This window comes from Octopus bimaculoides, chromosome 9 (assembly GCF_046866305.1).
Source record: "Octopus bimaculoides isolate indiv1 chromosome 9, ASM4686630v1, whole genome shotgun sequence".
Lineage (NCBI taxonomy): Eukaryota > Metazoa > Mollusca > Cephalopoda > Octopoda > Octopodidae > Octopus > Octopus bimaculoides.
The window spans coordinates 36,326,290-36,350,223 of NC_142936.1; the positions used below are offsets into that span (position 1 = coordinate 36,326,290).

Consider the following 23,934-nt stretch of genomic DNA (forward strand, 5'->3'; position numbering starts at 1 on the left):
TAAAATGTCCTCTCAAACTGTGCACTGGTGCTGCTGGATCCACTGACCACTTTACAGAATGTACTGAGTGCTTTTTCCATGCCAACAGCAAAAGTGAGATCATCTTGTAACTCACAAAATGAAAGAGCTTCCACTATTGATGCAAAGAATGTGTGTGTGAGAGAGAGAGGTGTTGGGGGGAAGTTGCAGTATGATGGGAGGAATAGATTTGTTGTTGTGAGAGGGTAGTAGAGGAAAGATCAACAGAAATTACAGAGGAGGTGTGCCAGAGCACATTCTCAAAGCATCATGTCCAGGAAAGTAAACAGAAAAAGCATAATGACAGAAAGGCCAAGAGAAGTGAAAGTTGAAAGAATGCAAACACTCCCTTCTCTACTCAAACATCATGATTCAGAAGGTTAGAAGGAAGAGGAGTAGCAGGATATATATAATGAAGATAAGGGGATTCAGAATGCACTGTGGTATGGCATGGTAAGTAGGAAAGAGACTTTGGAGAGATGGGAAATGATGAAATAAGTACAAATGTTGAATGATTTTTTCCCCAACTATGTGGCTTGGTGTGATGACTAGAAGAGATAATAGGGAGATAAGAGGAAATAAAATAGGTGCAAGTGGAGAGGAAAAGACATGATGAGATGTGAGAGTATAGAATAAACAACAGGCAAGTGGGGAATAATGAAAAATATGTTGCTTTGCTTGTTATTTATATTGTTATTATAAAAACACTTACTAAAGATGGGCAGCCAGCACTCATCTGGTATAATTCTTCGTTTTCTTTGAATCCTTCAGATATCAAATCTATTTGTAGATTTCTGATGCAACCAACAAAACCGTAATCAGAGACATTTCTGTAAAGGGAGAAAAAATACAAATATATAGTAGATATGTGTATATGAAGGATTGATTAAATATGCACATCACAATATGCAACAGTTGCATTGTGCTAAACTATCTGAAACATATGTAAGCTAAAGAAATCATTGATAATACATCTTCATTATTCATAGTTTTTCTAATATACTCTGCAATTAATGCACCAAAACTAATTGTTCTACTTCAGATTTACAAATCATACCTTTCACAAGAGAATAACAGCCAATATGGTTTATCATAATATCAACTGGTCAGTTTTTGTAGCCAAGTTCTATTTCTACAGAGGGCTTTCAGGAGGGATCACCAGGATTTATTTAATTCTTATTTACTTTCCTTTTATCAACATTTAATGTTCATTGTCCATGCTGGCATGGGCTGGACGGTTTGACCAGGGCTGGTAAGCTGAGAGTTTCTACAGCTGTATGCCCTTCCTAATGTCAACCACTCCAAGAATGTAATGGGTGCTTTTACGTGCCAGTTATGTGACATCACATCGGTCACATTACCTCTGTGAGGCCTAGCACTTGAATGCTGCATTTTATATGCCACCTATGTAACACCAGCATCAGCCATGACTACAATTTCACTTGATACATCTTCTCAAGCACAGCATATCACCAAAGGTCTCGGTCACCTAGTCATTGCTTCTGAGGCTCAACATTCAAAAACCATGCTTCACCACCTTATCCTATGTTTTCCTGGATCTACCTCTACCACATGTTCCCCTCCACAGTTAGAGATCAGTGCTTCTTTATACAGCAGTCCTTGTCCATATGCATCACATGATCATACCATCGCAGTCGTATCTGTACATGTCTGTGTGTGTGTCTGTCTATCTATCTATCTATCTATCTATATATATATATATACACACACACACACACACATTTCTGAGTGAGTGGACAAATGAAAGAAAGAAGCACTCAACACATTTAGTAGGAGATACATATATTATTATTTAAACAGTTAAATTTGGACCCATAAAACTTAAAGTTTCATAGGTTTCTGTAAGAAGCCTACAAAATAATATAATAAAATAATGATATATATATACATGAGAGTGGGCTGAAAAGTTCATATGCTGACTATGGAGGAGTGATGCTAGAGCTGCGAAATCATGCATGCATTAATTTCAACTTTAACTGCATTGTTTCTTTTCAGGTAAACTGACATGTCACTGGTCAAAGATGACTTCAGAAGTAACTAGTAGTGACTTCTCTTTTGAAAATTGACAAAATTTGGCATCATGGTGTTATCAAGTACCTGCAGAAAAACGGTTTAGCTCCCAAGAACAGTCATGCTAACATGGTAGCTACATTAGAGGATGATGCTCCAAATTTAGCAAAGGTGCAAAAGTGGGCAACTGAATTTAGGAGGGGAAGAGAGAGTCCTGAAGATCACCAAAGGTCTGGACGTCCTGCAACTGCTACCACTAAGGAAAACATTGATCATGTTCAGCACACGGTGATGGATGACAGGCAATTAACTATAAATGAAATAACCAAAACTATTAGCATATCTAATGAGAGTTGAGAATATTCTGTGCAATTAACTTGACTTGCTCTAATGAAGGTCAAGGTCATTTCATCTACAGGGAAGATTGTGTTCATTGTTCATCTTCAAAAGGGATACACCTTCAATGGAGAGCACTATGCCAACTTACTGAGGCCGTTATGAAAGGCTATCAAGACCAAACACCCAAGAAAACCAATGAAAGAAGGTATTGTTTCATAAGGTGAATACCCTTGGTTTCAATGGCTACTGTGCATGACTGGCTTTGAACTGGCTGATCACCTTCCCTATTCTGATTTGGCCTTATATAACTATCATCTGTTCCCCAACACAAAAATGTACTTGGCTGAAAACCAGTATCGCAGTGATGATGATGTCATTTGCTGTTGATGACATTTTTTATCAACAGGATGAAAGTGTCTTCGCCAGTGGGATCCAAGCATGGCTACACCTATAGAAAGAAGTATGTGGACTGAAAAGGGAACTATGTTGAAGAAATAAACTTCATTTGATTACATTCTATCTTGGTCAGCCAATAAACTTTTCAGCTGACCCTCTTGTGTGTACTTATGGGTGTATGTGCATATGTATGTATACATATGTATGCATGTATATCTTTTACTGCTATTTTTTACTTGTTTCAGTCATTAGAGTGAGGCCATGCTTTGGTATTGCCTGAAAGGTTTAGTTGAACAAACTGACCCCTGTACCTTTTTCTATAAATGTTATACTTACTCAATCGAAATCTTTTTTGCCAAATTGTTAAGTCATGGGAACATAAACAAAATAACACCAGTAGTCAAATGGTGGGGACAGGACAAATGCAAACACACACACAAGTATATATATATATATATATATATATATATATATATATATATAATTAGGTCGTCAAGTATGAAATTTGTAGAAAAGAAAAAAGTCTGCTAATGTTTTATAAATATTAGGAATACAGTTCTAATATCTGTCAAATGTAAATAATGTAATACAAAGAAGTTTTATTCATCAAAGTATGCACTCATATTGTCAATACACTCTTGCCATTTCAGTGGTAGCTTGTCCAGCCTGGAACTGTAAAAGCTCGGCAACCTAGAGTCAATAAAATCTTGGAAGGCTTGTTTTACAGCATCGTCGGGATTAAATGTTTTTCCTATGAAAAAGTTATCCAAATTCTGGAAGAAGTGGTAGTCAGTAGGGGCAAGATCAGGTGAGTATGGTGGATGGATGATGGAGAACTTCCAACTCCAACTACTGTAGTGTTGCCACTGTCATTTTTGTGATGTGTGGTCTGGTGTTGTCTTGCCATAAAATAGGAGTAGATCTGTTGACTAATCTAGGCTGTTGTTTTGTAAGTTTCTGCATCATTTGGTCCAGTTGGCTGCAGTATACTTCAGCCATGATTGATGAGCCAGGTTTAATGAAATCATAATGAATCACACCTGTGTCAGACCACCACACACACACCATCAGCTTCTTTTGATGAATTTTGCTTTTTGGATTGTATTTTGGTGGCTCGTCTTTGTCCAGCCATTGTGCTAAGCATTTATAGTTGTTGTATTGGATCCATTTCTCATCACATTACAATTTGATTCAAGAATTATACATTTTTGTGGAGAGAAAGTAGCATAATATAGGCTTCCAAACGTTGCTGTTTCTGATTTTCAGTGAGTTCATGTGGAAAACACTTATACAAATCTTTCACTTAACCGATTTGAACTAGGTGAGTCAAGTTTGTTTGCTAACCCCAACCAACAACGATAATTCACAGGCACTTTGAGATGGATATGACTCAACAGTGGCTATCAGTTCATCATTATCCACCTTTGTTTCTGGTCGACTGCGTTGCTTGTTTGTGAGACCAAAGTTACGAGAATGAAATGCTGCAAAACAATTTGATACTGTCTGCTATTAGAATGAACTACTCCATTAATATTCCGAGCTGTCTATGGTGGTGTATTTCTCAGAACAGGGTCATCAGTTTCCTCTTGCTGGTTCAGACATCCACAGACTAGTTTCAGGGTATTTGCCCTTTATCAATGTGGAGTAGTCGAACCCAGCAGATGAACTCCCCTGTTTGAAGGGTGTAATGGCCTCTTGGAGCTAATCAATGGCAGTATTTGTCCCATTAGCTCAGCGATAACTATTAATACCTAGTACTGCTGCTGTAGTCTCCCTTAGAGAGATTAAGAAACAATCATATTTATATTTTTGAAAACCAGTGGATGCATTCCACTGAATATATATAAACCTTCAAAAAGACAGTCAACAGCAGCGCCTTCTGGGTTCGACTACTCCACATTGATCAGCCCTCATATATATGTATTAATTACTTGCTCATATATATATATATATATATATATGTGCATCTATGCATTAAATTAATTACTTGGTCATAAGCCGGAAAGAAAGACACACTCAATTTGAGAAATATTTCAGTTAAATTTTTAATCTGTCGAGTAGTATATTACTGGTCATGGCATATAACAGACCATGTCTGAAAAGTTGTGAATATTGTCAAGTGCAAAGTCAGCATGACACGAATGACAATATGTTGACAACTCGTTGTTAGACATAAGTAGCAATATACTGTGCAACAATATCAATATATATCTATATATACATATATATATGAATGTTTGTAGGTATGTATCTCCCTTTTGGAATAGTATATCATGAAGCACACACACAAAGTCACAAATAACAGTATCCAAATAATGGGCCCGAACCTGCCCCTCAACAACTTTGATGGAAAAAGTCAAAGGTCTTTGATGTTTCCCATCAATGATGGATTTTTTAGTTTAGTGTATGCATGCTATTGGTTGCGGCTTTGTGTGCGTGCTTTGAGAGATACTATTCCAAACAGGAATTATTCCATTTTCTCTTGAAAGATTATAGAGTTCTTGTGGTTTCAACAATATATACAGATATGTGTGTGTGTGTTTGTATATATATATATATATATATATATATATATATAGATAGATAGATAGATAGATAGATAGGAAAGGTAAAAAAGAGGGTAGTGAATGGGTGTCTGAAGCAATATATATATGTATATATATATATATATATATAAGTAGATAAATAACAAGAGAAAAATCAGCAACTGAATGAAAAGCAAAGATTTGAGAGCAACACACTGAAAAGTAGTCTATGAAAACCAAATGGAAAAGTGAGGCAAGGTAAAAGAAAAAGAATTGTTGCTTAAGAGGTGAATGAACCAAAGTTGGATTACACAAAAAAGGAAGAAATAATTACCTGAGAAAGAATTTAGCAGAATAACATGGAAATTAGAAAAGAAAGTTTTCTTTTTGTTTTAAATTTCATAAAAGAAAGGGGTTTGGCTTACAGTATGAAGCATGTAACTAAACTTAATTCAGTGTTATATTTTTTATGATTTCTGTTATTAATTTGTGGTGACACTGTCTTCATTGTTTTATTCAATTAATTAGGTATCAAGATTTATTCTAATATATCTCGTAAAGTCTCAGGTTCATCATCTTGGGCAAGTGTTTTCTATTGTGGCTTCAGGTTGATGAAAGTCTTGTGAGAGAATTTGGTAGATGGAAACTGAAAGAGGCTCATCGTATATACATTCATACATGTGTGTGTGTGTGTGAGAGAGAGAGAGAGAGATTTGGCTCTCTGTAGGTTACGACAATAAGTGTTTCAGTTGGTTCAATCAACAGACCACCCTGCTCATGAAATTACCATGCAAATGTCTGAGCACTCTACAGATGAGTACACTTAACATGACTTTCTGGGGGATTCAGCATGACACAGAATGTGACAAGGCTGGCCCATTTGAATTATAGGTACTACTCATTTTTGCTCGCTAAGTGAACTGGAGCAATGTGAAATAAAGTGTCTTGCTGAAGGATACAAAGCACTGTCGGAAATGGAATTTACAACCTTATGACCGTGAGATGAATATCCTAGCCACTAAGCTGTGTGCCTTCATTTTACCATGTGTATGTGTGTATATATCTTTGTCTTGACATCATGTAATGGTTGCAAATGAGTATCACTGCTATACAAGCAATGTTGTTCATTTCCATATATCTGGCCTTTAGAGTATGTTACCTTGCTTGGAAACTGGTGAAGGATGGCAACAGGAAAGGTACCCAGGCATAGAAAACCTGCCTCAACAAATTCCATCTAACGCATGCAAGCATGGAAAAGTGGACGTTATATGATGATGATGATCACATAAAAAACATTGGTGATGGTGTCATGTACAAAGCACCCAATACACTTTGTGGAGTGGTTGGCATTAGGAATGGCATCCAGCCTTTGAAACCAAGTCAAAACAGACTATGGAACCTGGTGTAACCCCTGACCTTGTCAGTTCCTGTCAAGCCATCCAACTCATGAGGATGTTAAATGTTGTTGTTGATGATGATATAAATATATATATATATATATATATATATATATATATATATAGGAAGACCCTAAGGATTTCCCCAAAATTCTTATAAATTCTCTCACAAGATACTGATCAACCAAAAGCTTTCATTGAAGACCTGTGGGTCAAGTGGTGTTCAATGAGATCAAAACTAAATCTGTTTAGTTGTCACATTTCTTAAGCAGAAATATTTAATTTTGTTATCATTTTATTTAAGGTTTAATGAGAGGAAAAGGTTACCAAAATATTTTTTTCAAGTCCTTCAAATCATGGTGAGGAGGAAGAAACCTCAACTTTGGAGATGTTGCAGTCAGAATGAATGTAGCAAAATACTCGCAACTAAGTGTATTCTACAAAAGGTTCCAAAGGGTACCCAGGTAGTGCTGGTGTTAAACTTCTTGACAGAATATATCTACAGAGACAGATTAGCTGTCAGGATTCCACGCAATTTCCATCAGCCAATTTCACTCAAATTACTTGAGTTGATGTAAAACCACTGTAGAAGACATTTAACCAAGGTGCCAAACTATGGGATTGAACTTCAAGCTCTGTGATTGTAAAGGGAATTTCTTAACCAAATTGCTCTGCTTGTAGGTAGGCACTTTAAAATTCAGGATCTCTTTGTGTTATGAATATAACAGACATTGTTGCATAGTTTAAAAAAATAAATAGGAATTCTATGACTAAATTTTCTTTCAATGGATAAGAAAGAGAAAAAAGAACATTGTAAAATTAATATGGGATCAGGCATGTCTGCATGGTTAGTAGTTTTGCTAAACACCCTATGTTTCTTCTCCACTGCAAATTATCCCATCACAAAGAAACCTCTAAATTATCTTATATTTCTATTTTCCAATTCACTTTATTCATATTCATATCACTAGGTATTGGAGTATATCACAATTGAATTTCATCACCATCATCATTGTTTTAACATTCACTTTTTCATGCTTGCATGGGTTGGATGGAATTTGTTGAGGCAGATTTCATATAGCTGGATGCTCTTCCTCTCATTTAACCCATACCTGTTTCCAGGCAAGGTAATATTCTCCCATGGCCAGACATGTTTCCCACAGAAGATTGGAAATGAAACAACATTACATGCATGACGGTACTGCTTGTTTACAACCATCATGTGATGTCAAGAGAATGGTCCACACACACACACACATATTATATGTTATGCAGATGAATGTAGATAGCTCCATGAAGAAGTGCTGATCACTCAAACTGGATGGAACTTGTGAAAGAGGGAGACCTAGGAAGACATGGAATGAAGTACTGAAGGACAATCTCAGGACACTGAATCTTACTGAGATGACAAAGGACCAAGATATCTAGCACCTTGCTCTATTTAGGAAGACATGTCCTCTACAGCAGAAGTGTTAATGTTGCTTTCCCTGATGAAGAGGATTGACCTGCAAGAGCTCTGTGCCAGTGCCATGTAAAAAGCACTTATATTAGCACCAAGTAAAAAGTACTTGTGCTGGCTCCATGTAATAGCACCCATGCAGGCACTCATACCAAATAGTGCTACAAAGACAGCACCCGGCATACTCTGTAAAGTGGTTGGCATTAGGAAGGGCATCCAGCAGTAGAAGCCAAGCCAAATCAGACTGGAATCTCATACAGTTCTCCTGCTTGTCAGCTCTGGTCAAGCTGTCCAACCCATGCCAGCATAAAAAAAGGATCATTAAAGGATGAGGATGATATGGTAGACTCTCCCGTGGAAGACAATGTATGAGTGTTTAGCTTTTTCCAAATGACCTGCACAAATGATTTGTTTATAGTTATCAAATGTTCATGCTGCATGTTAGCTACCTCTCTCCATCAAATCGATGTTGTCTGAACAGGGGCACAGAGCACCACGAATCAGGTGTCAAAGTTATTGCAGAACAACATGAGATGAAGTATTTTGCTCAAGAACACAATGCACCATCCGGTCTAGAAATTGAAATCATGATCTCGCGATTGTGAGTCCAACACCCTAACCACTAAGCCATGTGCTCTCATATATATATGAGAGGCTTTCAGTTTCCATCAAAGAAATCCACTCTCAAAGCTTTTGACAATCTTGGGCTATAGCAGAAGACATTTGCCTAAGATGTCACACAGTAGCACTGAACCCAATATCATGTGGCTGGGAAGCAAGATTCTTCATGACACAGCAGTTTTTGATGGGTTTTATAGCATTTGTAATTCTTTGGGGAACTTATGCTCAGCACTGCAAGTGGATTAAATAACTCCAGCTACTTACATCCTCATCATCATCATCATTTAATGTTCACTTTTCCATGCTTGCATGGGTCAGACAGAATTTGTTGAGATAGATTTTCTTCCTGTTACCAACCCATCCTGTTTCCAAGTAAGGTAAGATTCCCCATGATTAAATGTGTTTTTCTCAGAAGATTGGAAATGAAGGATGTCACTTGCATGTTGGTGACATATATTTACAACTATCACATGAAATCAAGGTGAGGAGAAACTAACATGCACACACACAGATGTACAAAGAGCCTTTTTCAGTTTTTGTCTACTAAATCCACTCAAAAAGCTTTAGACAGCCTAAGGTTTATAGTGTCACATAATGGAATTGAACCTGAAACCATGTGGTTTGGAAGCAAACCTTTTACCACACATCCAAGCCTACACCTTTATAGTTAAAAATCTGCTGAGTAAGGGGAATTTTTTTTTTTTTGCTATTACTTGTTTCAATCATTTGATTGTTGCCATGCTGGCACATCGCTCTGAAGTGTTTTAGTCAAACAAATTAACCCCAGGACTTATTTTTTAAGCATAGAACTTATTCTATCGGTTTCTTTTGATGAATCGCTAAGTTATGGGGATGTAAACACACCAACACTAGCTATCAAGCAGTGATGGGGGGACAAACACAGACACATAAATATATACATATATACATACATATATATATATATATATATATATATATATATAGGACGGGCTTCTTTCAGTTTTTGCTTACCAAATCTACTCACAAGGCTTTGGTAAGCCTAAGACTATAGTCCAAAATGCCATGCAGTGGGACCGAATTCAGAACAATGTGGTTGGGAAGCAAGCTTCTTACCACACAGTCACATGTGTGCCTATCATTAAATGCTAAGAATCCTTTGTCACTAAGTCTTGATGATCCACACTGTCATGATTATTTCTTGATTTTGTACCAAAGTGAAAAAGAAAACCCCTGAATTTTTAGAAATTTTAAACAAAAAGCGTGTGAAGCAACAGTGCAGAGCTGCAATAATGGCAAAGAAGAAAACAGGTCTGAAAAGTAGGCAGCCCATTTTACCACTGACAAGTTGGGATGAGCCAAGGTAAAGGGGTTGAGAGTAATGGAAAGGAATAAGACAGAAACAAAGAGACCTGGAGAGAGAGAGAGAGAGAGAGAGAGAGAAACAGACAAGCAGACAGAGGTAGACAGATGGGTAGCTAGAAAGATAGGGAGAAACAGATGGACAGATGGGTGGAAAGAGGGATAGATATATAGGTAGGTAGGTAGGTAGGTAGATAGATAGATAGATAGATAGATAGATAGATAGATAGATAGATAGATAGATAGATAGATAGATAGATAAACTAATAGATAAAAAGCTATATAAATACATAGGTAGATAAACAGAGAGATAGATGGAGAAACAGCAACTGTCTATCTAGCTGTCTATCAATTCAGCTAGCTAGCTAGCTAGCTAGCTAGCTAAGCAAGACTGATAGATCAAGCGATAGATAGGTAGTAGACAGATAGATAGCTGGATAGACACTAGATAGATAGATGTAATTAGGCAACACCTAAACCAATATGGTGAGGGAAAAAACCAAAACACTCACTTTTGATTTAAAATACTGCAATGGAGAAAAACAAGAAAGGTAAAATCATTAATAAAATGGATGAATGTTCCTTTGTTTACAGTAATATTAATACAAATAGCATTAAAGAATGGCTAGAAAACATACATAAAAGTGTAGTGGTGATGGTGATAGTGAGGTGGTAGTGATGTTATGACAGTGGCAATGATGGTGGTAGTGATAACAGCAGTGATGGTGTTGAGGGTTGTGATGGTGATAATGAAAGTGATAGAGATGGTTATGGTGGTGGTTGTGGTGATGGTTATGATGATGATGGTTGCAGTGATGAGGGTGGTTGTGATTATATGATGGTGATGATTTTGAGAATGAAACAATAACAACAGCCACAACATGAAGAGATTAATGTACATTCTACAATGATGCTGCCAATTTTTTTAGCATTACCTTTACGTGCTGCTGAAGACTGGGTCATTATAGGCAGATTTGTAGTTTTGTTGTTTACATTAGAATCAGCATGACAGACACAACTTCACATTTCACTTGCTTTACCACCCCCACCCCCGACCTTCTTGAGTATCTTTATCTTAATCCAATATGTCTCCAGTCTGCGGATACTTTCACCCCTCTCTTCTATCAGTGATGGAGGTTCTGTAAAGTGTCATGGGCACTGCCCTCCCTTCCACCAATATTGTCCCTGTAAAATGTTATGCATGCTGCCCTCCATTCTACTTGTCTGTAAACGACCATAGGCATGGATTGAATTAACCTTATAGCTAAATCTACATTTAACATCATGGGTAGAAAAAAATGGTCCAACCCATGGAAAATAACCATAACCATAATTAAAAGAAAGACCTTCTTTAGTCATGAATGACCACGGGATTGCAACTAGAAAGTTACCCTCCAAGGCACAAATCTGGGCATGGTTATTTATGGAAGACCAGCAGTTGCCCATGCATACCAACCTTCCCAATGTTATCCAAGGGAAAAGCAAAGGCCAATACAGCTTGGCATCAGTGATGCTGCAACTCATTTCTACAGCTGAGTGAACTGGAGCAATGTGAAATAAAGTGTCTTACTCAAGGACAATACACAGCCCAGTCTAGGAATCAAACTCACTACCTTATGATTGTGAGCTCGATGTTCTAACCACTGAGTCATGCACCTTCATAACCATAATTACTATCATCATTATCATTATCATCACCATCATCTTTACTTCATTATCATCATCAACACCATCATTATGACCATCATCAATTCCACCTTCATCATCACGATATTCATCACTACCATCATAGTCATCATCATCATCAATATTATCCCCACCATTATAATAATCAATACCATCATTTTCATTGTTGTCATAAGCATTGGCATCATCCAGTGCATTGTTTTTATTATCACCATCATCATCTATAAGTCATTAAAAGTCAGTTTGAATCATGCTTGCTTGCAATGTTACTCAGTCAAACTGGCACATAATGGGAAAATACTATGAATTAGCCTGAAATGTTAATACGAATGGAATGAAACAAGTTTCGCGTAAATTGGTAAAGTGGTTTTCAAGATATTAGAGATTTTGGGGGTATAAATACCCAAAATGGTGCATAATGAGAAATTTTCCGAGAATAATCTTCATCCTGAAAGGGAAGTAACTCTTATCTTTCTATTAGACAGTGAGTTGACAACGAAAAAATACAATTTTTTTTTTACAGTAAATGTCTCTATTTTTGCTTTTGTTAAACACAATATTTTAATCATTTAGAAATATTTAAAAAATGTAAGTTGTTTGTAAAGTATTTATATTTTAGCTTCCTTTAAACACAACATTTTTGTTTTTTAAAATTATTTTCAAGTGAATACCATAACAAAAATTTTTTTTGGCATATTTAAAAAATATTCTTAAGTGAAAATGACTTTAAAAATACGGTAAATATTTCATAAAAGACCCATTCGTAACCTCAGTGTGAAATAGTTTTTTCCATAGGTATTTTTCGAGTGCATTCAACATATTTGGCTGCTATTTCTAGCATGCCCTGCTACCATGTAACAGCTATTTGCGATAAAGGACCTGAAAATCTTGTTACATGGTAGCAGGGCATGCAAGAAATAGCAGCCAAATCTTTCCTTTTCTGGGGAAAGGAGCCATTTACATGTGATTTTGATGTCACATTCATTGAAAGCATGTGAAATAACTTGGAAAAGAAAATAAACACCATTGCTGGGAAACTCACGGTTTCCTGGTGACCCAATGGGTAGTCTAGTTATTAATATTTTTTTATGTTTATTATCCAATATTTGGATATGCCTGTAATACAGTATGTGATTTCTCATTCATTATTTAATGGGAATGATGTAGAAAGCAAAGAAACCCCGTGATATCTCATTTCTGATAGGACTGACTCCACAGAATCTGCTGACATTTGTCTGCTTAAAAATGAACATCTAAAAATAATGGTTATTGGCATCTTTATTATTGTTGCTGCAGCAGCAGTAGTGTAGTGATTCTTGCAGACATCAGTGTTCTTAAAGGACACAAAGTAACAAATGAGAAGTCACATGCTTACTTACAGATGTGCTTAAATATTGAATAATGAATATTAAAACAATGTTAAAACAGAGTTAATTATAATGATGGTGATAACAGAAAATGAACTGGACAGTGATGATGATGATGATAATTATGGGGTGATGATGATAATGATGGCAATTTTATAATTAGACATGGTATAATAAGAACAGGGAAATAAAAAAAACAGAAATAATAATTGCTTATTTGGTATTCCTGTTCGATGTGGGGGAAGATTGGGAACATGAGAAATTATTAAAGGTGTCCTTACTTTGGAGGTAGTACTGTATATCCACCAACATAAAACTGGTTTACTGACAGCTTGTTCATAGTTCCAGGAGAAAACCCAGTATAAACTGAAAAAAGATGGACATTTCAGTTATAACACTTTTGATAACCTGCCTGAAACCACTCCTAATTCTATGATTTTCTGTTTTAGAAGTGATCTAAATTAAAATCTGTCATCAAAAATTCCATGTTAATTTATGTTCCAAACATCAGCTTAATGGTGACAAAGTTATTTTACTAAATTCTTCATTATTTTAAAATTAATTGAAATAAAGGCAGTGTATTTTAGAAATATGTTAATAAAAGTGTTAAAGTGATCATGCCAACATGGAAAAAGACATTAAATGATAATGATGATCATGGCGTGTGTGTGTGTGTGTATCATCATTCAGTATGTATGTATGTATGTATGTATGTATGTATGTATGTATCTGTATATATATATATATATATATATATATATATATATATATATATATATATATATATATGTATATATATATATATATATATATATATATATATATATGCATATATATAACATCATCATCGTTTAACGTCCGCTTTCCATGCTAGCATGGGTTGGATGATTTGACTGAGGACTGGTGAACCGGATGGCTACACCAGGCTCCAATCTGATTTGGCAGAGTTTCTACAGCTGGATGCCCTTTCTAACACCAACCACTCTGAGAGTGTAGTGGGTGCTTTTACGTGCCACCGGCACGAGGGCCAGTCAGGTGGTACTGACAACGGCCACGTTCAAAATAGTGTATTTTACGTGCCACCTGCACAAGAGCCAGTCCAGTGGCACTGGCACAATTTCGCTAGAATGTCTTTACACATGCCACTGGCACAAGTGCCAAGAAGGCAATGCTGGGCACAGGTGCCATCATGATTTCGCTTGCCCCAACAGGTCTTCACACGACGTTGGCATGGGTGCCAGTCGTTGAATTTAGTTCGATTTTAATTCCGATTTCACTTGCCTCAACAGGTCTTCGCAAGTGGAGTTTTGTGTCCAATGAAGGAAGGGACGCATAAGTGGGCTGGCTACACCCCTGGCGGAGGCCTTGGATTTAGGTCTCACTTGGCTTACCGGGTCTTCTCATGCACAGCGCATTTTCAAAGGTCTCGGTCAGAAGTCATCGCCTCAGTGAGGCCCAATGTACGAAGGTCGTGCCTCACCACCTCATCCCAGGTCTTCCTGGGCCTACCTCTTCCACAGGTTCCCTCAACTGCTACGGAGTAGTACTTTTTCACACAGTTATCATCATCCATTCTCGCCACATGACCATACCAGCGCAATCGTCTCTCTTGCACACCATAACTGATGCTTCGTAAGTTCAACTTTTCTCTCAAGGTACTGATACTCTGTCTAGTATGCACACTGACATTACACATCCATCAGAGCATACTGGCTTCATTCCTTGCAAGCCTACGCATGTCTTCAACAGTCACGGCCCATGTTTCACTGCCATGAAACATGGCTGTTCGTACACATGCGTCATACAGTCTGCCTTTTACTCTGAGAGAGAGACCCTTTGTCACCAGTAGAGGTAAGAGCTCTCTGAACTTATTCTAGCAGCTACACTTTCAGTGCACCCTCCCCCACTACTAACTTGTTCACCTAGATAGCGGAAGCTATCAACTACGTCTAGTTTTTTTCCCTGGAATGTGGCAGAAGTTGTTTTCTGCACATTCACAGTGTTTATTGCTCCTGAACATCTGCTACATACAAAAACTAACTTCCTAGTTAACCTTCCTTTGATATTGCTGCACCTCTTATGTGTCCAAAGCTTGCACTTGGTGCATCTTATAGAGTTTCTGCCTACGCCTTTTCTACAGATCGAGCAGGGCCATCTACCTGAAGGGGTTTGTGTTTTGTCTACCTTCCTACTTATTAGGACTTTGGTTTTAGCTAGGTTGACTCTAAGGCCCTTCGATTCTAGTCCTTGCTGCCACACCTGAAACTTCTCCTCTAGTTCTGATAGTGACTCAGCAATTAGTGCAAGGTCATCAGCATAGAGCAGCTCCCAGGGGCATCCTGTCTTGAATTCCTCTGTTATCGCCTGGAGGACTATGATAAATAGGAGGGGGCTGAGGACAGAGCCTTGGTGGACCCCTACTTCTACCCTGAATTCTTCACTGTACTCATTTCCAACCCTCACCTTACTGACAGCGTCCCTGTACATGGCTCGCACAGCTCTCACTAACCATTCTTCTATCCCTAGTTTCCTCATTGACCACCAGATGATGGATTGGGGGACCCTGTCAAAGGCTTTCTCCATGTCGACGAAAGCAAGGTACAGAGGTTTATCCTTGGTTAGGTATTTCTCCTGAAGCTGTCTTACCAGAAATATAGCATCAGTGGTGCTTTTCCCAGGCACGAACCCAAACTGCATCTCATCTAAACTGACTCTCTCCCTAATTAGTTGGGTTATGACCCTCTCTGTGACTTTCATTACCTGATCTAACAACTTGATACCTCTGTAATTATTTGTATCTAAAGCGTCACCTTTACTTTTGTAGCAGTTGACAATGGTGTTGCTACACCAGTCATTGGGTATGACTCCTTCGTGTATCATTTGGTTAACAATACGGGTGACTAGGCTATAGCCGACACTGCCAGATATTTTGAGCATCTCTGCAGTGATTCCTGATGGGCCGGGGGCTTCCCCTGTCTTCATACTCTTAATTGCTTCATCTACCATAGTACTGTCAACTTGGATAGCTGATCCCTCTGTGGGGTTGACATTCAGCAGACTCTCTTTCTCCCATTCATTCTCTTTATTGAGCAATCTTTCGTAGTGACGTCTCCAAACCTCTTTCTTTGCAGCCTCGTTTAGTGCAAGTGAACCATCATCCAGGCGAACACATTTCTCTCCCACGACATCACGATTCTCTCTCACACACTGTCTTGCAACACACACACACACACACACACACACACACATATATATATATAAAGATACTATTGACAATCCAATAATTTATTTATATTATATTATAATATTACAATATTACATAATATAACATAATATTATATAACAAACAATTATTAAAATACGAAGAACGTCAACAAATTGTTTTGATTTATATACACAATAACAGTTCCCTGTGTCCACTTACTAATTCTTTTCTTCCTTGGCTATCGCCGAGCAAATACGCGAACTTACTTCCTCCCGCTTCCAGTTTGTTGCTTCACAGCGTTCCATGTACACATAATTTTTCATGTCTGGCCGTATAGCCTTTTCCGTTTGTTTTCCTGTCTTGTTTTCTGTCTGCCACTACATTCTTCCATGGTACAAGTTTAATTTGTGTATACAAATTTAATTTGTGGTCCGTGGGAAGAGCCATTTTAACGATGCGTCCTGCCCTACTCTTCGAAACGCCTGTGTTAGAATGGGGGTAACTGATGAAGGAAAATGTTCTCTATGTGGCCTGTGTGTGTTCTGTACTCTGGTTATTATTATTTTTTTGTCTACGTTTTGTTTGCAATGTCCTGTACCCAGATATGCACCTATATATACAGGTAGACGTAGGTATGCACATACCTATACGTATATATGCATATACTCACTTATTATTTTGTTTTATATATATATATATATATATATATATATATATATATATATATATAAATATGTGTATTTTTATATATATATATAAAGTCACTTCAGGGTCATGGTTTAAAGATAGACAAAATTCCGTATGAAAGGACAGCTGGATTGTAAAAATTAATTCAAATGTCTTTGTATATTAATATATATATATATATATATATATATATATATATATATATATATATATATATATATATATACACACACACACTTACATATATGATGATGGGAATGCATATTTGTTATGCCTGACTGTGAATCTTTTATGTCTTACTCTCATTATTTCAATTGTGCTTCATTATAGTAAAGTGGATTCGTGGTTTCTGAAGATTACTTACATTGATATTGGTTGTTTTCCTTCATAGATGATCTTATTAAATTTCGATAACACTTAGATATTGTTGTCTAATTTTGGGAGGTTTTGTAACATATATATATATATATATCTTCATCAGTAGTTCATATATCCGAAAAAGAAGCACACTCTAAAACATTATGGCTGGTCATAAAATGACCATTGGTTTTGCATCTAAAAAGTGCATGGTCTAGTGGTTAGGGTGTTGCTCTTGCAATCATGAGATTGTGGTTTCAATTCCTAGACTGGGTGGTGTGTTGTGTTCTTGAGCTAATGTGCAGCATAAATATTTGGTCACAATAGACAATCATCTGTATAGCTTGATCAACAAAAAATTGCAGAACCCTCATCCATTATCTTAAGACAGGAGAGTTCACAACAATATATGTATATATATATATATATATATATATACACAGTAATCCCTTGACCATCGCAGGTGCTATGTTCCAAAACCCCCGTGATAGGTGAAAAAAAATCAGTGATGTAGAAACAGTACTGTATATTTTTTTTTTATTTTGATAATTTGTATATATTTATTTTATTATAAATGCAAAACCACACCGTGGTGGAATCAACATAAGCTTGAATAATAAACCGTGATAGGTGAACCACGATATGGTGAGAGATTACTGTATACACACACACACACAAATTACAAATACTCTGACTCTCAGAAATGCAATTAACTAGTTCTTGATTCATGGGAGTCTTGTAACCAATAATCTGATTCTTCATCAATCGTAATATAAAATAAGCAGACTGTAACCCTTTCAAATTCAAATTACTTTGTCAAAATTAATATTAATTTATTTATTTGCATTGCTTTAAATGATCATGCACTGTCTCAGCTTTGAGTTTTCAATGAGGCAATTGTGTATTTTTAAAATGACATTATAGGGTAGGTGTAAAAGGCAAAATCTAGCTGATATGAAGATAAAACAGCCTGATATGGCAAGTTTAAATGCTAAAATGATTTTTAATAAATATCTCTGATCTTACCTAGGCTAAAAGTTGAAATTCATAGAAAGAAAGAAAGGTGGATGGATGGAGAGAAAGAGACAAAGAGAGAGAAAGCATTTATACTTACGCACTGAATCACAATCCATCAAACCATCACGTTTTTTTCTGTTGACCTTTACACTGTGCCAGTTTCCATCATTAAAAGTGTTGCTAGTTCTGAGAACAAGACGTCCACCACCTAATTCATACTGGTAGACCAGATGACCATCTTCAAGGTGAAGTGAAGCAAAATCAGTTGCACTGTTATGATACATCAACATCAACAAGCCATTTGGTTTAGAGGTTTTAAATTCCATTGATATTACATATTTAGAAGCAAAATTTGGCTGAACTTTCAGTTTGGCATAACTTCTCCCATCAAAGCGATAACCATCGTTTACAGTAGTTGCAGATACTTTTCTGCAGGAATACAAAGTAGAAAAGAATGTAAATAGATTAATGACAAAAATGTGAGGTTTTCAGTTGAACTGAGTTTAAGTCTCAGTTTAAGGTCATAACACAATTTTTTCAGCACATTAAATCCACCTCCTCATTATCATTTAACAGCCACTTTTTCATGCTTGTATGGATCAGACAGAATTTGTTAAAACAAATTTTCTATAGCCACCAACTCTCACTTGATTCCAAGCAAGACAATATTTTCCCATGGCCAAATATGTTTTCCTTGGAAGACTGGAAATGAACAATAATGCATGTATGATAGTGTTGCTCACTTACAAGAAAATGTATGGAGTTCCTGGAAGTGGATACCAAATGAAAAAATATTAAATTTGTAACTGTATGAAAAAAAAACTCAAAAAAGGAGGTGGGATGATGTAAAAATTATTGCTAAGACAATTATACTCCCTAAGAAAAAAAGGGGAGATGTTATGGGGATAAGAATAATATTGAAACACTCCTCCCACGTGAGGAGTGGTGTATGGTAGTCATTACAAATACTGTGATGTAGGTAGTCGAGTGGTCGAGAGTTGGTGACATTGGTCATAGATAGTCGTGTCTTGTCTAACTAACTATACTGCTATATCAGAGTGGACATTATAACAGTCTGATGTTGGATTACAAGAATTATTATTATTATTATTAAGGTGGTGAGCTGGCATAACCATTTGCATGCCAGGCAAAATGCTTAGCAGGATTTCGTCTGTCTGTATGTTCTGGGTTCAAATTCTGCTGAGGTTGACTTTACCCTTTATCCTTTTGGGGTCAATAAATTAAGTACCAGTCAAGCACTGGGATTGATGTAATTGACTAGTCCACTTCTCCAAAATTTTAGGCCTTGTGCCTATAGTAGAAAGGATTGTAACCTCTGCCTTAAGGAAGGCAGAGATATTGTTTTCAGTTGTGTTTGTTTGTCTGTGGACAAGATGTCTCAAGAACTGCTGGATGGATTTGGATGAAACTTTCAGGGATGTTTGGCCTTGAGACTGGCATGAACTGATTAGATTTTGGGATTGATCTGGTACCGGACAAGAATTCTGGATTATTTTTCCACTTTTGTTAACTTAATTTTTGAGAGTGGTCAGGTTCATTTTTAGTGTGGTCGTTTGTGAGAGAAGTTGAGTTTATTTCAGATATTCTTATTTTAAAAATCATCTCTGGCTAATTGTTGAGGAGGATGTTGGTGTTGCCTTGGTGGAGGTTTGCACTCTTCGAGTGCTCTTGTTGTTGTTGTTATTATTATTATTATTATTGTTATTATTATTATCATTAATGTTAAGGCATCTGGCTGACATTAGCAAGCCAGGCAAAATGCTTAGCAACATTTCATCCTTTTTCACATTCTGAGTTCAAATTCTGCTTTTTATCCTTTCAAGGTCAATAAAATAAGTACCAGATTATCACTGGGGATGATGTAATCGACTTACACCCACTCCAAATTTGCTGGCCTTGTGCCAACATTTGAAATCATTGCTGTTGTTAGTATTATTATTATTATCATTGAGGCAGTGAGCATGCTGCCTCACCAATGGAAACATGGGTATTTCGTTCATCATCCATAATCAACCCTTATTCAGGGACCTTTTGAGCAGGATGAGCTACAAAATTTTAACTGCTCATGCCACTGCAAGGTCATGCGCTGTTTATCTTGATATGATATCACCACATCACACATATATGGTGCGATGCATGTGCCTGGTGTACTCTAATCAGATGCTTAGTTAGATGGGTATATTGGGCTTTGTATATTTGTACCCATGTCACTTTGATGGCATGCACTCAATAATAATAATAATAATAATTTCTACTGAAGGCACAAGGCCTGAAATTTGCAGGGAAGGGACTGGTCAATTACATCAGCCCCAGTGTTTCACTGCTACTTAATTTATCAACCCCAAAAGGATGAAAGGCAAAGTCAACCTTTGAGGAATTTGAACTCAGAACATAACGACAGGCAAAATACTAAGCATTTCATCCAGCGTGCTAACAATTCTGCCAGCTCACAGCCTTAATAATAATAATAATAATAATAATAATAATAATAATAATAATAATAACTATAATGATAATAATGATAATAATAATAATAATAATAATAATAATAATAATCCTTTCTATTAGAGGCACAAAACCCGAAATTTTGTTGGGAAGGGGGATAGTTATTTACATCAACCGCAGGCTCAACTGGTACTTATTTCATGGATCCTAAAAGGATGAAAGGCAAAACTAACCTTGGTGTAATTTGAACTCAGAAAGTAATTCCAGAAGAAATTCCACTAAGCATTTGGTAGTGTGCTAACGAATCTACCAGCTCACTGACTCAACAACAACAACAGCATGGTAGCAGCGGCAATGATGATGACAGTGACAATAATAGTAACAATAATACAGAGCTAATTATTGAAGGAAATGTAGCAAACAGTTAATTCATAGAAAGATTCAAATACCTATTGCGGAATCCTGCAAAATTATTTTCTCCAGAAGCAAAGTTCCAAAGCCCTAAGATGTAATCATTGAACATGAAACCTTCTATTGCTCCATGGTATCTATTTCGGGTAACACTGGAGGGAATCTGTAACAAAAAAAGAAAAAAGTGATAATAGCAATTTCTAATTAGGTTTTGTCTTTGTGTTTATCCACCACCACGGATTGTCAAGCCAGTGTTAGTTTCATTCAGTACTATATTTAAGAGATGAGGAATTATGTACGTTATTTACATTTGACGAATATTTGTCCTCATCTTGTTTGTTGTTAACACATTTTGGTGATATACCCTCCAGCCTTCATCAGGTATCTTGGGGAAATTTTGAACCTGGGTTCCTAAGGTTTTTTTTGATGTTGTTATTATTATTATTCTTCTTCTTATTATTATTCAGGTCACTACCTGGAATTGAACTCAGGATCTTAGGGCTTATAAATCTAATATTTTCCTATCCTTCCTTAATACCGGTTCCCATATGCTACTAATATCTGCACTCGGTCTGCTTAGGAGGTTGTTGTGTCTTAGCATATGTGCTGCTTCTTTTAGTTTTCATATTTTCCAGTGGTCTTCTCTGTCTATTATTTTAACTTCATCCCACAGGGGGAGGTGGTCTCCATTTTTCCATACATGATCAGCTATACCTGATTTATCAATATCTCCTCATGTCACAGCTTTGCAATGTTCCTCTACCCTTATTTTGAGGGGACAGCATGTTTTGCCTTTGTATAATCTACCACAGCTGCATGGGATGGAGTACACGCAGTCTTTGGTCATATTCTCTTCTATTGGTACTTTTACTCAAAGGATATATTTGCGAAATGTTGTATTACTCTTGAATACTCTCCTGATGTCATATGAGCCACATATCTTTTGTATCTTTTCGGAGAGGCCTTTCACATAAGGTAGACAGACTGTAGACAGTTTATTGGTTTCGTCCTCTCTTTTCTTCCTAATTGGAGTGGAGAGTATGCTTTTGGGGTAGTTGTTTTTTAACAGATCGTTATTGAGCTTGATCATTTCTTTGTGGTGTGTATCACAATTGCTACTTATATTCTTTGCTTGATGTTTTAGGCACTGAGCAACCCCTCTCTTTACACTGTATAGATAGTGAGAATTGAAGTTGAGGTATCATTCAGTAAAGGTCGGCTTGCGGTATACGGATGTCCTGAATCCATATTTTCTGTGTGTTATTAATATGTCCAGGAATGCTAGTTGATTGTCTTTCTCCTTTTCCATTGTTAACTGTATGGATGGCTTTATTGAGTTCACATAATCTAACAGCACTTGGACATCTTCTTGGTGGGGCCAGAGTATAAAGGTTTCATCAACATATCACAGCCATAGGGTTGGTTTTAGTGGCGTTGATCCTAAAGTCAAATTCTCAAAGCCAATATATACATGGAATACTTTGAGAATTTGGCATTAGGATCAACGCCACTAAAACCAACCCCATGGCTGCAATATGTTGATAACACCTTTATCCTCTGGCCCCACCAGGAAGATGTCCAAGTGCTGTTAGATTATGTGAACTCAATAAAGCCATCCATACAGTTCACAATGGAAAAGGAAAAAGACAATCAGCTAGCATTCCTGGACGTATTCATAACATGCACAAAATATGGATTCAGGACATCCGTATACCGCAAGCCAACCTTCACTGGATGATACCTCAACTTCAATTCCCACCATCCATTCAGTGTACAGAGAGGGATTACTCAGCACCTAAAACATCAAGCAAAGAATACACCACTGGAAAGTATTGAGGTTCACACTCCACTTCTCCCTAAGCATAAAAACTTGTGTAGATAAGATCTTCTTCAGTTTAGTGGATAAACACTTTCCCCATATGAAAAGTTCTGTAAAATATTTAATAGACACACTTTAAGAGATTCTTTAACTGTGCATCTAGTATAAAGAAAATATTAGAAGGTAGGCCCACACCTGAGACGGAGGCAGGGTGCTTATGCAGAAGCAACATGGCATGCTCCCTTAACAACCACTACAACACAGAGACAATCATCAAAGGACTCAAGTGGCAGTCAAACAAGGAGTAGTATGTGGGTGTAACAGAAGATCCTTTCAGGATCAGACTGTACATCTATTAGTCCTCCTTTAATATCCAGGAGAGATACAATGTCACAGCCCTGGCTAGGCATATACAGCCATTGAAGGAAAGTGCCATGGTTTTTCAACATCAAGTGGAAAATCATGGAAAATCTCAAGCCTTATTTTAACAATAGTTGGAAGTGCAAGCTATGCTAGCTGAGAAAAAGAATCTTAAAAAATTTTTTTTCACCCAGACATCTACCTATAAAGCAGGAGAGAAATATTTAGCTCACGCCCACATGACGGAAGATACATGATGGCTTACCTACAGGCCCCATCATAATTATAAACATTAGGTCTTTCACCACATATTCTGAGAACCCAGGAAAGTTTTGGCCAAACCATACACACAGATACATACACATAATGCACCCACACATGGGAGTTAAAGGTCTCTAATAAAAATCCACTATACAAATATTAACCCTGCAA

The 23,934-nt window shown here is 36.9% G+C and overlaps 1 protein-coding gene across 5 annotated transcripts in view; it reads right to left on the reverse strand.

Moving 5' to 3' along the window:
* Positions 1–23,934, reverse strand: part of LOC106878847 (laminin subunit alpha) — a 250,341-nt gene that overhangs the window by 30,317 nt on the left and 196,090 nt on the right. For 3 of the 5 annotated variants that reach the window (XM_089357440.1, XM_089357439.1, XM_089357437.1), the window contains 5 exons: positions 21,362–21,486; positions 18,544–18,875; positions 13,462–13,546; positions 10,640–10,654; positions 731–848 (listed from right to left, as the gene is read on the reverse strand). In XM_089357440.1, the coding sequence (XP_089213566.1) occupies positions 731–848; positions 10,640–10,654; positions 13,462–13,546; positions 18,544–18,875; positions 21,362–21,486 (675 nt within the window). The remainder of the gene's footprint in view (positions 1–730; positions 849–10,639; positions 10,655–13,461; positions 13,547–18,543; positions 18,876–21,361; positions 21,487–23,934) is intronic. The other 2 variants (XM_089357441.1, XM_089357438.1) reach the window with 1 other exon arrangement.